Here is a 15586-nt window from a genome sequence, read left to right on the forward strand (position 1 = left end):
ATATATATAAACACACAAACAAACATATATATCAAGAGTAACTGAATTTGATTTTAATAATATAGATAAATATACATAGATATAGATACGGACATGTATCATATATATGTATTTAACATATTGATATATATATATCAATAGAGTCATTGGATTTGACCCAAACCCACCTGCAACTGTACTGATAACTTAGTCTTAAGAGTATATTTAAGTACAGATTCAAATATGGGTAACTAAAATATCTTAAAATCCCAAGACATATCCACAGAAAATGGTGTTATTTACTAAAATGTCTTTAAATTCTGCATTTGTAATTCCTAAAAATACAAACTATAAATTCAGAGAACTACCTGACAATTATTTTTCTTCACCTTTACTCTGTTTATAATATGACTGCGTTAGATCTTACAGTCTTTTTATAAGCCCTTCAGTTCTCAGCATAGAAATAATATACAGAAATCTCCTGTCCCATGCTTCAGAAACAAGGACGCATGAGTTTTAGAGGGTGGAGTCAAACTAGTTTTCACCTGCATTGATGCTCCTTCCACTCTTGCCACGCAGGCAACCCGATCCAGGAACGTCACTGCCACGGGCACTGCCACAAAGAAGCCTTTACAAAAAGCCTTCAAGTATCTTTTCCACCAGCCTTGTGACTGTGCCATACCTAAAACACAAGGAAGGCAAGCATGAGCTGAACCTCAAAAAATGTGAAAATGAAAGATACAAAAACAGCATAAGAAAAATAAGAATTAAGAAAAAGCAACCTCATCTCTTAATACATCTCACATGCATCCCTGTACCCATTGTAATAAACTTGATTTAAAGTCCCAATGGCAAAAACATTGACTCAGGTGAACTCTTTTCAATAGCTCAAGTCCACCTGATAACTTCAGTGCACAATTTCACCTCACAAAGCAGTATGTTAGAAAACAAGTGAGTAAATCCTTTCCTGTTGCTGACTACTGTGGTGGAGATGCTCCCTGTACCCCTGATATCTGTTCTCTTCTACAGCAACAGAAGTTTTAGTGGGATGTGTGGCTCCCCAGCCTCCTTTACAGCTAAGTGTAACCATGTGACTAGGTTTGATGAATGGAAATAATATACTTCTATATTGTGCCCTTAAAAGGACTAACCCTTCCACTTTCTGTTCCCCATTTTATGATGTATCTGTGATAATGAGGTGGTAATAGGAGCAGAAGTTGCCATCTCAAGTTTAAGATGACAAAGCAACAAAATAGAAGAGTCCTAGGTCCCCAGTACCATGAAGGCATTGTAACTGCCCTGCATTGCTCACACTGGAATGCTTAAATAATAAATAAATCACCTTCCATCATGTTTAAACCACTACTACATGGGACTGTATTATAGCAGCCAAACTGATCCTAACTAATACAACAATGAAATCTATGATAGATCAGGAAAACATCACTGCATGTGAATTAGATATGATAATTATCAGCCCTTACTTAGCCCTGTAACCACTTAATTAATTTTCAGATTTCCCAGGGATAAGGCAATCCCTTAACTGTCTCATGCAATGAAAAATAAAATAGTGAGAGAGAAGATATCCTACCCTGCCAGGCCAAATGGAGCCAAACACAGTCCAACAGATGAAGAACCCTCTAGACTGGGAAACATAAATGGCCAATTTGCTCACTGTCTTCCCAGATAAGATCCATGCTAACCAAGATCGGAAGGAGGTGGTGAAGGCAGGGACAGGGATAGAGGTCTCTTGACTTCCCCTCTTTACGATGTGCAAGTATATCAGAGCAACCGAAAAATTCCCTAATACAATCAAGAGGCTTGTTTGGCCCTAAACCCATACAGGTCAGTTTGCTTACAAGATGATCTAAGATTTCTTGCCCTCTTGAAAGCAGGTCCAAAAGGGTCCAGAAATGCAATTAAGACCATTTAGATTTTTCTCATTTATGTTTCCAAAAGCCACACTACCAATGAGAGCACTGCTGTAATAATATTAATATTACAGACATGAATAAAAGTCAAATGTAGGTAACAACATAAGAAGGAAAGAAAAAAATTAAGAAATGTGTTCATGAAGAATATAAGGAGAAGGAGGGAGAAAATAAGCAAATATAAAACCATAAATATAAATGAATATATGTTTGTACTTATCTATATGAGTAAATATAAAAAAGCACAAAAACTATAGTTAAACTGTCCAGAAACTCATTTCTGAAAATTATACCTGTAAACTATATAATTTAAAGAAACAGATTATGTTGGTGATGGTAGAGACAGAGTTAAATGGCCAGACTTACAATAAGTCTTTTAGTCTTAGCTGACAGGACTGGAAATGGATGGGCAATGGGGTGGGGAAGAGGAGATAACAGAAGGAAGTGTCTAGAGGCAGTAGTGTATATCAAAGCTGTTATTTTGCCATTCCCTTGAATTATATTCCAAAGTACTAAAAATATGCTTATAATTCAGATCTTCAAACTTCAATTCAGTCCTACTAAGTATAAGGCCACAAGTTAGGTGCTGGGGATACAGGACTGAAAAAGAAGATACGGTCCTTGCACTCAAGGAGTTGCAATGTTACCAGAGAAGACTGCCCTTAAACAAATATTTCCAGTGGAAAGGAGCATTAAAAAGGGCCATGTCCCTGGAGTAAGGGATCATGGAGCAAGGAAGTCTCTCCATCAGAAAATGATCCGGGAAAGTCTCCCAAATGAAATGGCATGTGAGGTGAGACCTGGGCATTTTGAAGGACTAGGAGCAAAGTAAAATGTGGCTGTTCAAGAAGCTAAAAGAAGTTCAAAGTTGGGTGGAGTATACACAAAATTTATTATGTTAATTATTAATTTTTAATCCAATAAATATTTTTTGACTAGTAAACACCAAAGCTAAGTACAGAGGATAAAAAGATGGCTCAACATAGAGTATAATATTAATTAAAAGTTCTCACAAAACAGTACTTTATATTTTCTATAAAAATTTATATATACATATAAAAGTATTTAAAATAGAATATTAATTGTATTATTATTATAATTATTTAAAAAACACCCATATGTCACTTGTATAATTATTAAGGTACCAAGAGAGATGGAAAAAACGAAGGCTTATCAAAATGCTGACTGGTAAATTCAAGGTGTTGGGAATATAGATGATGACTATTTCCTTTCTTGAACTTTTGCTGGTTTCTAACATTTAAAAAAAAAGTATGGTCCTAAGAAGTCACTTCAATACATAAATACTTTGGGGTAATGCTAGTCTTCATTTCTTCCAATCACGATAAACAAACACCACTTTCTCAATCCAGTCTCTCTTCTGCTCTACAGAAAAAAAAACGAAGTGAGTAAAACTCTCTATTTATGCAACAGTCAATATATTTAACTGACTGCAATTCTTTTATGTAGCCAATGCAGGTGATGATGGAATACCATTTGCTTTTGAAAGTCCCTGAGACTTGAAGTACCTTAGAAATTTTTACCCTTCTACTTATTCACTCATAGTAAGCACTCTAGTTCAAAGAGCAAAAAAATGCTGACAATAGATATTACAACCAACTTGACTATTTTAAGTAATTAATAAACTGGCTTTAAAAACACAAATGTATGCTTGCTTAAATAGTAAGCAAAAATATTTTTGTAATTATCAGGTCAAAAAGGCTTAGACAAATAGAGGATTTATACTCAAAATGAATAGGACAGAGCCAAGATGGCGGCATGAGTAGAGCAGCAGAAATCTCCTCCCAAAACCACATATATTTTTGAAAATACAACAAAGAAAACTCTTCCTAAAAGAGAGACCAGAAGACACAGGACAACAGCCAGACCACATCCACACCTGCGAGTACACAGCGCCTTGCGAAGGGGGTAAGATACAAGCCCAGGCCCGGCGGGACCCAAGCACCCCACACCCCAGCTCTGGGCAGGAGAAGAGGAGTCAGAGCGGGGAGGGAGAGGGAGCCCAGGACTGCTAAATAGCCAGCCCTAGCCATCCGCACCAGAGCGCAGACACACTGCATTCGTGAGGTACTGGAAACTAGGGAAACAGGACAGTAAGACCTGTGAGCGGGTCCCTGCAGATGGCGCACCCGGGACAAAGAAAAGCGAGTTCTTTTGGGAAGTCTTAAAGTGACAGGGACCCCAAAGATGGAAGGAAGCGCCCTGGGACACTTAGTCAAGCATCAGGGAATCTGGGGAACTCTGGGCACTCTAACCCACTGGGCAGCAGGAAGCACAGAGGCCCTCACAGAGATAAATAGCCTCCCAGCCATTTCCCCTCCAACGCGGCTCCACCATATCGGAGCAGAAGCCCAAGGAAGGCCACGCCCACAGCAACAGCAGAGATAAACTCCATAACAGCCAGGCAGGAATCAGAAGCCGTGTCTGTGCGCAGCTGCACAGCACAAACCACTAGAGGTCGCTGTTCTCCCAGGAAAGGAGGGCCACAAACCAACAAGAAGGGAAATTCTTCGAGCCATCACTTGTCCCAGCTCTGCAAACTATCTCTATCACCATGAAAAGGCAAAATTACAGGCAGACCAAGATAACAGTGACAACACCAGAGAAGGAGACAGACCTAAACAGTCTTCCTGAAAAAGAATTCAAAATAAAAATCATAAACATGCTGACGGAGATGCAGGGAAATATACAAGAGCTAAAGGATGAAGTCCGGAGGGAGATTACAGATGCCAGGAAGGAGATTACAGAAGTGAAACAAACTCTGGAAGTATTTATAAGCAGAATGGATAAGATGCAAGAGGCCATGGATGGAATAGAAAGCAGAGAACAGGAACGAATAGAAGCTAACACAGAGAGAGATAAAAGGATCTCCAGGAATAAAACAATATTAAGAGAAGTGTGTGACCAATCCAAAAGGAACAATATCCGTATTATAGGGGTACCAGAAGAAGAAGAGAGAGAAAAAGGGATTGAAAGTGTCTTTGAAGAAATCATTGCTGAAAACTTCCCCAAACTGGGGGAGGAAATAATCAAACACATCATGGAAATACACAGAACTCCCAACAGAAAGGACCCAAGGAGGACAACACCAAGACATATAATAATTAAAATGGCAAAGAATAAGGACAAGGAAAGAGTTTTAAAGGCAGCTAGAGAGAAAAAGGTCACCTATAAAGGAAAACCCATCAGGCTACCATCAGACTTCTCAACAGAAACCTTACAGGCCAGGAGAGAATGGCATAATATATTTAATGCAATGAAACAGAAGGGCCTTAAAGCAAGGATACTGTACCCAACACGATTATCATTTAAATATGAAGGAGGGATTAAACAATTCGCAGACAAACTAAAGTTCAGGGAATTTGCATCCCACAAACCCCCTCTACCGGGTATTTAAGAGGGACTGTTCTAGACGGGAACACTCCTAAGACTAAACAGATGTCACCAAAGAAAAGAAAATCACAGCAAAGAAAGACCAACCAAATACTAACTAAACGCAAAAAACAAACTCAACTACCCAATAAAAGCAGTTAAAGGAAACATGAAACAGCACAGAATAAAACAACTAACATGTAAAGAACGGAGGAGGAGGAATAAGAAGGGAGAGAAGAAAAGAATCTCCAGACACTGTATATAACAGCTCAATAAGCGAGCTAAGTTAGGCAGTAAGATACTAAAGAAGCTAACCTTGAACCTTTGGTAACCACGAATCTAAAGCCTGCAATGGCAATAACTACATATCTTTCAATAGTCACCCAAATGTAAATGGACTGAATGCACCAATCAAAAGACACAGAGTAACAGAATAGACAAAAAAGCAAGACCCAACTATATGCTGCTTACAAGAAACTCACCTCAAACCCAAAGACATGCACAGACTAAAAGTCAACGGATGGAAAAACATATTTCCAGCAAACAACGAGAGAAGAAAGCAGGGGTTGCAGTACTAGTATCAGACAAAATAGACTTCAAAACAAAGAAAGTAACAAGAGATAAAGAAGGACATTACATAATGATAAAAGTCTCAGTCCAACAAGAGTATATAACCACTCTAACTATATATGCACCCAACACAGGAGCACCAGCATATGTGAAACAAATAATAACAGAACTGAAGGGGGAAATAGACTGCAATGCATTCATTTTAGGAGACTTCAACACACCACTCACCCCAAAGGATAGATCCACTAGGCAGAAAATAAGTAAGGACACGGAGGCACTGAACAACACACTAGAACAGATGAACCTAATAGACATCTATAGAACTCTAAATCTAAAAAGAAACAGGATATACATTCTACTCAAGTGCACATGGAACATTCTCCAGAATAGACCACATACTAGCTCACAAAATGATCCTCAGTAAATTCCAAAAGATTGAAATTCTACCAACCAACTTTTCAGACCACAAAGGTATAAAACTAGAAATAAATTCTACAAAGAAAACAAAAAGGCTCACAAACACATGGAGGCTTAACTACATGCTCCTAAATAATCAATGGATCAATGAACAAATTAAAATAGAGATCAAGGAATATATGGAAACAAATGACAACAACACAAAGCCCCAACTTCTGTGGGACGCAGTGAAAGCAGTCTTAAGAGGAAAGTATATAGCGATCGAGGCACACTTAAAGAAGAAAGAACAATCCCAAATGAATAGTCTAACATCACAATTATCGAAACTGGAAAAAGAACAACAAATGAGGCCTAAAGTCAGAAGAAGGAGGGACATAATAAAGATCAGAGAAGAAATAAACAAAATTGAGAAGAATAAAATAATATAAAAAAATCAATGAAACCAAGACCTGGTTCTTTGAGAAACTAAACAAAATAGATAAGCCTCCAGCCAAACTTATTAAGAGAAAAAAAAGAATCAACACACATCAACAGAATCAGAAATGAGAATGGAAAAATCACGACAGACTCCACAAAAATACAAAGAATTATTAAAGACTACTATGAAAACCTACATGCTAACAAGCTGGAAAACCTAGAAGAAATGGACAACTTCCTAGAAAAATACAACCTTCCAAGACTGACCAAGGAAGAAATACAAAAGTTAAACAAACCAATTATGAGCAAAGAAATAGAAATGGTAATCAAAAAACTACCAAACGAAAAAACCCCCGGGGCAGACGGTTTTAACTCGGAATTTTATCAGACATACAGAGAAGATATAATACCCATTCTCCTTAAAGTTTTCCAAAAAATAGAAGAGGAGGGAATACTCCCAAACTCATTCTATGAAGCCAACATCACCCTAATACCAAAACCAGGCAAAGACCCCAACAATAAAGAAAATTACAGACCAATATCCCTGATGAATGTAGATGCAAAAATACTCAATAAAATATTAGCTAACCAAATTCAAAAATATATCAAAAGGATCATACACCATGACCAAGTGGAATTCATCCAAGGGATGCAAGGATGGTACAACATTCGAAAATCCATCAACATCATCCACCACATCAACAAAAAGAAGGACAAAAACCACATGATCATCTCCATAGATGCTGAAAAAACATTTGACAAAATTCAACATCCATTCACAATAAAAACTCTCAGCAAAATGGGTACAGAGGGCAACTACCTCAACATAATAAAGGCCATATATGATAAACCCACAGCCAACATCATACTAAACAGCGAGAAGCTGAAAGCTTTTCCTCGGAGATCGGGAACTAGACAGGGATGCCCACTCTCCCCACTGTTATTTAACATAGTACTGGAGGTCCTAGCCACAGCAATCAGACAAAACAAAGAAATACAAGGAATCCAGATTGGTAAAGAAGAAGTTAAACTGTCACTATTTGCTGATGACATGACATTGGACATAAAAAACCCTGAAGACTCCACTCCAAAACTACTAGAACTGATATCGGAATACAGCAAAGTTGCAGGATATAAAATTAACACACAGAAATCTGTGGCTTTCCTATACACTAACAATGAACCAATAGAAAGAGAAATCAGGAAAACAACTCCATTCACAACTGCATCAAAAAGAATAAAATACCTAGGAATAAACCTAAATAAAGAAGTGAAAGACCTATACCCTGAAAACAACAAGACACTCTTAAGAGAAATTAAAGCTGACACTAACAAATGGAAACTCATCCCATGCTCTTGGCTAGGAAGAATTAATATCGTCAAAATGGCCATCCTGACCAAAGCAATATACAGATTTGATGCAATCCCTATCAACTTACCAGCAACATTCTTCAATGAACTGGAACAAATAGTTCAAATATTCATATGGAAACACCAAAGACCCCGAATAGCCAAAGCAATCCTGAGAAAGAAGAATAAAGTAGGGGGGATCTCACTCCCCAACTTCAAGCTCTACTACAAAGCCATAGTAATCAAGACAATTTGGTACTGGCACAAGAACAGAGCTACAGACCAGTGGAACAGATTAGAGACTCCAGACATTAACCATATATGGTCAATTAATATACGATAAAGGAGCCATGGACATACAATGGCGAAATGACAGTCTCTTCAACAGATGGTGCTGGCAAAACTGGACAGCTACGTGTAGGAGAATGAAACTGGACCATTGTCTAACCCCATATACAAAAGTAAACTCAAAATGGATCAAAGACCTGAATGTAAGTCATGAAACCATAAAACTCTTAGAAAAAAACATTGGCAAAAATCTCTTAGACATAAACATGAGTGACCTCTTCTTGAGCATATCTCCCCGGGCAAGGAAAACAAAAGCAAAAATGAACAAGTGGGACTATATTTAGCTGAAAAGCATCTGTACAGCAAAAGACACCATCAATAGAATAAAAAGGTATCCTACAGTATGGGAGAATATATTTGTAAATGACAGATCCGATAAAGGCTTGACATCCAAAATATATAAAGAGCTCACCCACCTCAACAAACAAAAAACAAATAATCCAATTAAAAAATGGGCAGAGGAACTCAACAGACAGTTCTCCAAAAAAGAAATTCAGATGGCGAACAGACACATGAAAAGATGCTCCACATTGCTAATTATCAGAGAAATGCAAATTAAAACCACAATGAGATATCACCTCAGACCAGTAAGGATGGCCACCATTCCAAAGACAAACAACAACAAATGTTAGTGAGGTTGCGGAGAAAGGGGAACCCTCCTACACTGCTGGTGGGAATGTCAATTACTTCAACCATTGTGGAAAGTAGTATGGAGGTTCCTCAAAATGCTCAAAATAGACTTACCATTCGACCCAGGAATTCCATTCCTAGGAATTTACCCTAAGAATGCAGCACTCCAGTTTGAAAAAGACAGATGCACCGCTATGTTTATCACAGCACTATTTACAATAGCCAAGAATTGGAAGCAACCTATGTGTCCATCAGTAGATGAATGGATAAAGAAGATATGGTACATATACACAATGGAATATTATTCAGCCATAAGAAGAAAACAAATCCTACCATTTGCAACAACATGGATGGAGCTAGAGGGTCTTATGCTCAGTGAAATAAGCCAAGCGGAGAAAGACAAATACCAAATGATTTCACTCTTCTGTGGAGTATAAGAACAATGGAAAAACTGAAGGAACAAAACAGCAGCAGAATCACAGAACCCAAGAATGGACTAACAGGTACCAAAGGGAAAGGGACTGGGGAGGATGGGTTGGTAGGGAGGGATAAGGTGGGGGAAGAAGAAAGGGGGTATTAAGATTAGCATGCATAATGTGGGCAGTGGGAGAAAGGGGAGGGCTGTGCAACACAGAGAAGACAAGTAGTGATTCTACAACATTTTGCTATGCTGATGAACAGTGACTGTAATCGGGTTTGTGGGGGGGACCTGGTATAGGGGAGAGCCTAGTAAACATATTCTTCATGTAATTGTAGATTAATGATAACAAAAAAAAGAGAAAGAAAAGGGGGATTACTCCCTGATAGGATAAAACTAACTGCAAATCAATGATTAATGCATGCTTTACATATCCTTAATTTTGATTTTTTAAAGGATGTCAGATGATCAGCTATGGAAGTACATTTTTCTGATAATACTCCTTTCTCTTAAAAAAAAAAAAAGCAGTTCCTGTGTGGTGATCTCCAATAGGTTCTTCACAATGATATAAAAGTCATATCAAAGTGTGGGCAAAGGGTATTTTTATGTTTATACAGAGGATCAAATCTGGCTACACAGAAAACAAATGAAGAAGAACTTCCAACATCAACATCCTCTGGAAGACTCATTCCAGAAGATGAACATCAAAAAACTTCAACAAAGATCCTGGTGCTGCTGCAGTTGTAGCTGCAGTCATCCCACCAGTTCCTGGACTTGCCATTGGAATGAAGAAGGAGATATCTAAGCTGGCCTGTGCATACAGTATAACAACAAATTTGACTGGATCTATACTGTGGGAACTCAACCAAGACTTAGGAGAAGTGCAAGTTGCAGTGCTCCAAAATCGTGCAACTATAGACTATCTACTGTTAAAAGAACATATGGGATGTGAACAGTTCCCAGGAATGTGTTGTTTTAATTTGTCTCATTTTTCTCAAACTATTCAAATTTAGTTAGACAATATCCATCATATCATTGATAAGTTTTCACAAATGCCTAGGGTACATAACTGGTTTTCTTGATTTCACTGGATATGGCTGGTAATTGTAGCTCTGCTTTTGTTATGTAGCTGTATTCCTATTATGTTAATGTATGTGCACAATTTAATTAGTAGTTTAAAACCAATACATGCTTATGTTACACTACAAGAAGATATGTCAAAGAAATAATCAATCTTCCCATGTTTTCTTCCATCTGCTACTTCTATAGCTTTTCTTCTTCCTTCCTAATTACAACTCTTTAGTAGAATTAGTGCCTCATATCGAAAATTAGCAATTATCATAATTCTTCCAAGTGGTAAAGATACCTCAAGACAAATGCTGGGCATAGAAGCCACAGGGCATAAATCTGCAAAGAAGTAAAAAGCTAACCTTTTCTAAGAATATTGCTTTTCTCTCACTTACCAACTTTATATTTCCCTGTATGGCCCCGGAAGATGACTGGTTAGCCAGAGACGGGTAAGATTCCTCAAGGGAGGAACAACCTAAGACAGGCACAGTCACAGGGGGCCATCAGGAGAGAAATTGGGGATCAACAGAGGTGAGGCTTAGAACCTCAACCCCCTGTTTTGAGAGAAATCTTCTGCGTCCGTGGATGTTTTGTTGCCCTTGTCTAGCTTGGATTAATACTTAGTCTATAGGCACACACCTGATCATCTACATTTGCCCTCTTACAGCACTAAATTATGTTTTCTACCTTTATCTTTCATCTACCTACCACTTCAGCATTTTATTAAAAAAATAACAATAATAATAATAAGGGAGAAATGTGGGATTCACATATAAATCAAGTATAAAAATCAAACAAATAATCATATCTGACTTGATTGTTTATAGTTCATGATGCATGATCAAAACTGAAAGTTTCTGTGATATGACTGCCCTTGCACTGTTCACCATGTAAGATCTTACTCCCTATGTAAGAACTTGTTCACCATGTAAGAACTTGTTCGTTATGCTTCAGAAGATTGGAGACTGTTGAGAAATAGGCTTGGGGTTGATTAATGACTGTGCATTGAGTTCCCTATACAGAATTTTATTGTTGTTAACAACCACTTGATCAATAAACATGAGAGATGACCTCTCAAAAAAAAAAATGAATAGGACAAATGCAAATAGGAAAACAAGCTTCTATACACCTGTGGTTCTTAGAATAAAAGTACCAAACATATGACAGAATGAAAATAGTACAAATGTTCTCTTTGCTTTTCATTGTTTCCTACATGCTTGGACCTTCAGTAAACAACTAGAGTTACCTGCAAGTTAGAAACTGGGAAAGCTTTCAAATATGATGATGCCGCAGCTATCCCAGCTGTAAGTTAGCATGCATGATTATAATGTAAATTAAGAAAAAAAAAAAGGGCATCAACATAAACTATACTAAATTTAGATTCTTGGAATTTTGAATCCTACATACTTCTTCTCCATTCAGTCACTCTGACACCCAGGGAGGGGCATGATGATGACAGACAGGGGCCCTGAGGTGACCTGTATCTAGCTGTATATCTGATCAACTCACTTCTGGACCTCAATTTCCTCATCTGTATAAAGAAAGGGGTTATAGAGTCTATTTATAATGTTCTTTTTATGCCTGACATTCTCTATTTCTATAAAGTTTTCAATTGTTTCTGCAGGATGTTAGCACATACTGAAATAAAGGAAAGCACAAGGTCATTAGTAAGAAGAAACAGGAGGTTGCTTTTAGGTTTGAGACTTTAAGCACTGTTAGAGAAAAGGCTTCAGTTTTACTATACAACTAGTTAAAAAGGAAAACAAAGAGGAAGCTGTAGCCAGCACAAACCATGTAAAAGAACATTTTAAAAACAGGTTAAGACCTGACAGCCACTGTTCTTTCACTTCTCTTTTTCAGTGTCACTGCTGACCAGGGCACTGCAAACATCTCCTGCCTGACAAGTCAGGGCATATATTTTCTATGGAGAGACACTCAAAGAGTATGTGGTGGGTGTGCCAACACAGATTCTGTCCCAAGCCAAGGGAAAAAAAAATAAAAGCTACCTTGCAAACAAACAGTCACTATTTTCAGAAGCTGAGAAGAAAAGACTCAGTATGATACTATCAACGGCACCCATACCTCATGATAATAAAAACACTTTAAAAAGCTCCCAACTATCACTAAAATACTATAGAAACCATACAAAAATGAAGAACACTACACTTCCATACAAGTCATACAAATACTATGCTTAAAGTTCTATGGCATTCACATGTTGTTAAAGTTAATGCACTTCCTTTCCTACATAATTGCCAAAGAACCATTGGAATGATCTGGTCTTTCGTTCACACCTTAAATGTTTAAAACTACCATACTAATAAGCACATAACATCTGCTTCCTCTGAGAAAATTTACTTTAAATATTACAAGGTGGTACTAAAGTCATCCCTCGAATAAAGGGAATAATTTTTATCAGTAACCTCATTCTTCTAGTAACCAGGAGAGTCATTGAGGTTCAAAACATTGCTCCTGAGAAAATTATTGCTTAAGTCGTAGGCACAACTGGTTCATTGCTGAACTGAGAATATTTTAAAATAAGCTTTCAGATTCAGTTGAAATCATACTTGCCACCTGATATGTGGCATCTGCAAGTGAGAGTTTCTTGGTGATGTGGACCTAAACCACTTAGTGACCTGTACTGTGAGTGCCTTTTCCTCTCATAACTTGGTATGGTTTGTTCATGCCTAAATTTATCTATAATCACTCTTCAATGTGCTTATATTCTTGCCTATACACAGTCACTAACCACTCATCCATAGCAACCAGGTGGATAAGTATACCTCAAGTCATCCTAATTATAAAAAACTATTTAAAAAATCATGTGGGAGGTTTGAAGGTAAGAGGAAAATAATAAATTACAAGGCAGTATCTTATGTAAAATGCAACCTTTCAATCATAATAATAAGATTGCACATTTGGATGACCAAACTAAGAATTTATTTATAAACTCAAATATATATCCAACTATGAATATCAGAGAAGAGCAGGTTCCAAGAAAATCCAAAACCCCAACTTCTGACTCACTCAATATGTATTTATTGATCATCTACTAAGTACATGGGAACTGAGCTAAGGGGTGAGTATACAATGCAGAACAAGGCAGTTGTGGTCTTTGGTCACATGGAACTTGCATTTTCATTCTTTCTACGTTAAGTATCTCCTTTGTGCTAGACACTATAGTTTAGATACTACGTTAAGACACCAATGGTAAAAAGACAGAAAGTCATAGTTCCTTCCCACAGGAATTTGTGATAAGATCACAAGAATGAGCAGATGACCACACATGATAAGACTACCCTCCTCCGTGGCCCTCTCCAGGAGCTCCTGGTACCAATGACCTTATTCTGCAAAAGAGCCCAGATGTGCAAAACCAGAAACATTTGGATACATTCAGACTAATGAAGGAGAAAAATAGTAACTGATAATCTGGAATTATTTTGATTCTGTTGGAAGCAGATCTGGAAAAGTAATCTATTAAAACCAATTCAAAAAAAGAGGTTTCAGTGCTACCTTTTCCCTTTATATTATAAAAAAAATTATAAAAATAGTTGGTAATCTTTAGAATGTGAGCTCCAGCATCAAATTCTTTATATTTTGAATTGTGTGACTTTGAAGTTCTCACTCAAAAATTCTCAGAAAGGACAAAATGGCAATAAAAAATAATGAAGAAAAACTAGCCAAAAATAATAGCAGGGAGAAATGTAATGGGATTAGACATAAAATGAGTCATGTTCTGTCAACGATACCCAATAAAAACGCCAGCACTGGTAGGCTGATGAAGATAACAAGGGTCCTTTATCTTGACCTAAAACTGCTTCTTTAACAGAGAAAACTATAACTCTCTGTTGATAAACTAATAAGCATCTGGAGAAGTTAAATCTGACATATGTGGTTTTAAGTTGGGAATATTTAAAAGCAAATGAATTCCAAGAGTATGTTCCACTACAACAGATGCAGAAAAAAAATACCAAAAAACAACCAGGATGTGCAAATTCCAAAGACTCCCTGAGTTTTTGGTAAGGACCCCAACATGCAAAAATCATGTGTTTATGCCCACCTTTCCCTCTACTTCAGCAGAGAAGCCCTCTCTCTGTGCAATGTGATTAGCAGTGCTCTGCAAGGCAGCATCGGCGGAGAGGCCAAGTCAGAGGAAACTTGGTGGGCTCTGAATCTAACATATCTCAGTTCAAATCACGATTCAATCATGTGACAACAAATTATTTCATCTCACTAAGCCATAGTTCTTTCTTTTTTCACCTTGCAGGGTATTTTGCAAATAGAACAGAAAATGTTCTTATGTGCTATTTTGTTTACACATTTGTATGAAGGAAAAAAAATAACCTACTCATAACACTAGCATCTGAATACTATACACACACACACACACAAATACATATATATATATATATATATATATATATATATATACACACACATATACAAGAGGATAATATATATATTAGAGAACAATGGATAGATCATCAAATAAATGGTATGTCTTCAGGTAAGAAAACTATAAATAGACTGTAAATAAAAGGTATAAAAGCATTTGCAAAGACTAGAGAAGAGGGCAAACAATAATAAATCGGAAAAGGACAATAGACCAAAGGATGTCCATTACATACAATAAAATGAGAAAAGCCTATCTTCTAGTAAAGGGCTATCTAATAAACAGAGTGAAAGTTTTGTTCTGCTTTGAACCTAATCTTGTTCTAAGATTTGACTGGTTAGAAACTATCATATTTACTGATATTGGCCAGTTAACAAGAATTGTGAAGTGCCAACACTTTAGCACTTAGATGTTTTGAGAATTTTTTCTTAAGCAGAATAAAAGAAAAATATGACTTACTGCCAGAATCGGACCACAGGAATAAATTATATAATAGTCATTATGTGTAGCAGGAGAGAAAGAGCTGGAATTTCAAGAAAAAAAATTCATGAGAAAAGCTGAAAAGAAAAAACTGGTTAGAATGTAGGTTGTGGGTTTAAGAATGTTCACTACAAAATTTTAATTTTTCTGTACATTGAAAAAAGTTCATTAAAATTTTGGAAATAAAAAAGGATA

At 37.0% G+C, this 15586-nt stretch overlaps 1 protein-coding gene across 12 annotated transcripts in view; it reads right to left on the bottom strand.

Annotated features, from left to right (window-relative positions):
- The window catches only part of IMMP2L (inner mitochondrial membrane peptidase subunit 2), a 998090-nt gene that overhangs the window by 949381 nt on the left and 33123 nt on the right, over positions 1-15586 (bottom strand). For all 12 annotated transcript variants that reach the window (XR_005027164.2, XM_057504666.1, XM_036897412.2 and 9 more), the window contains exon 3: positions 525-661. Coding sequence is in view for 11 of the 12 variants with exons in the window: in XM_057504666.1 (XP_057360649.1) it covers positions 525-659 (135 nt within the window). In the remaining variant the exon portion in view is untranslated. The remainder of the gene's footprint in view (positions 1-524; positions 662-15586) is intronic.

This window comes from Manis pentadactyla, chromosome 7 (assembly GCF_030020395.1).
Source record: "Manis pentadactyla isolate mManPen7 chromosome 7, mManPen7.hap1, whole genome shotgun sequence".
Lineage (NCBI taxonomy): Eukaryota > Metazoa > Chordata > Mammalia > Pholidota > Manidae > Manis > Manis pentadactyla.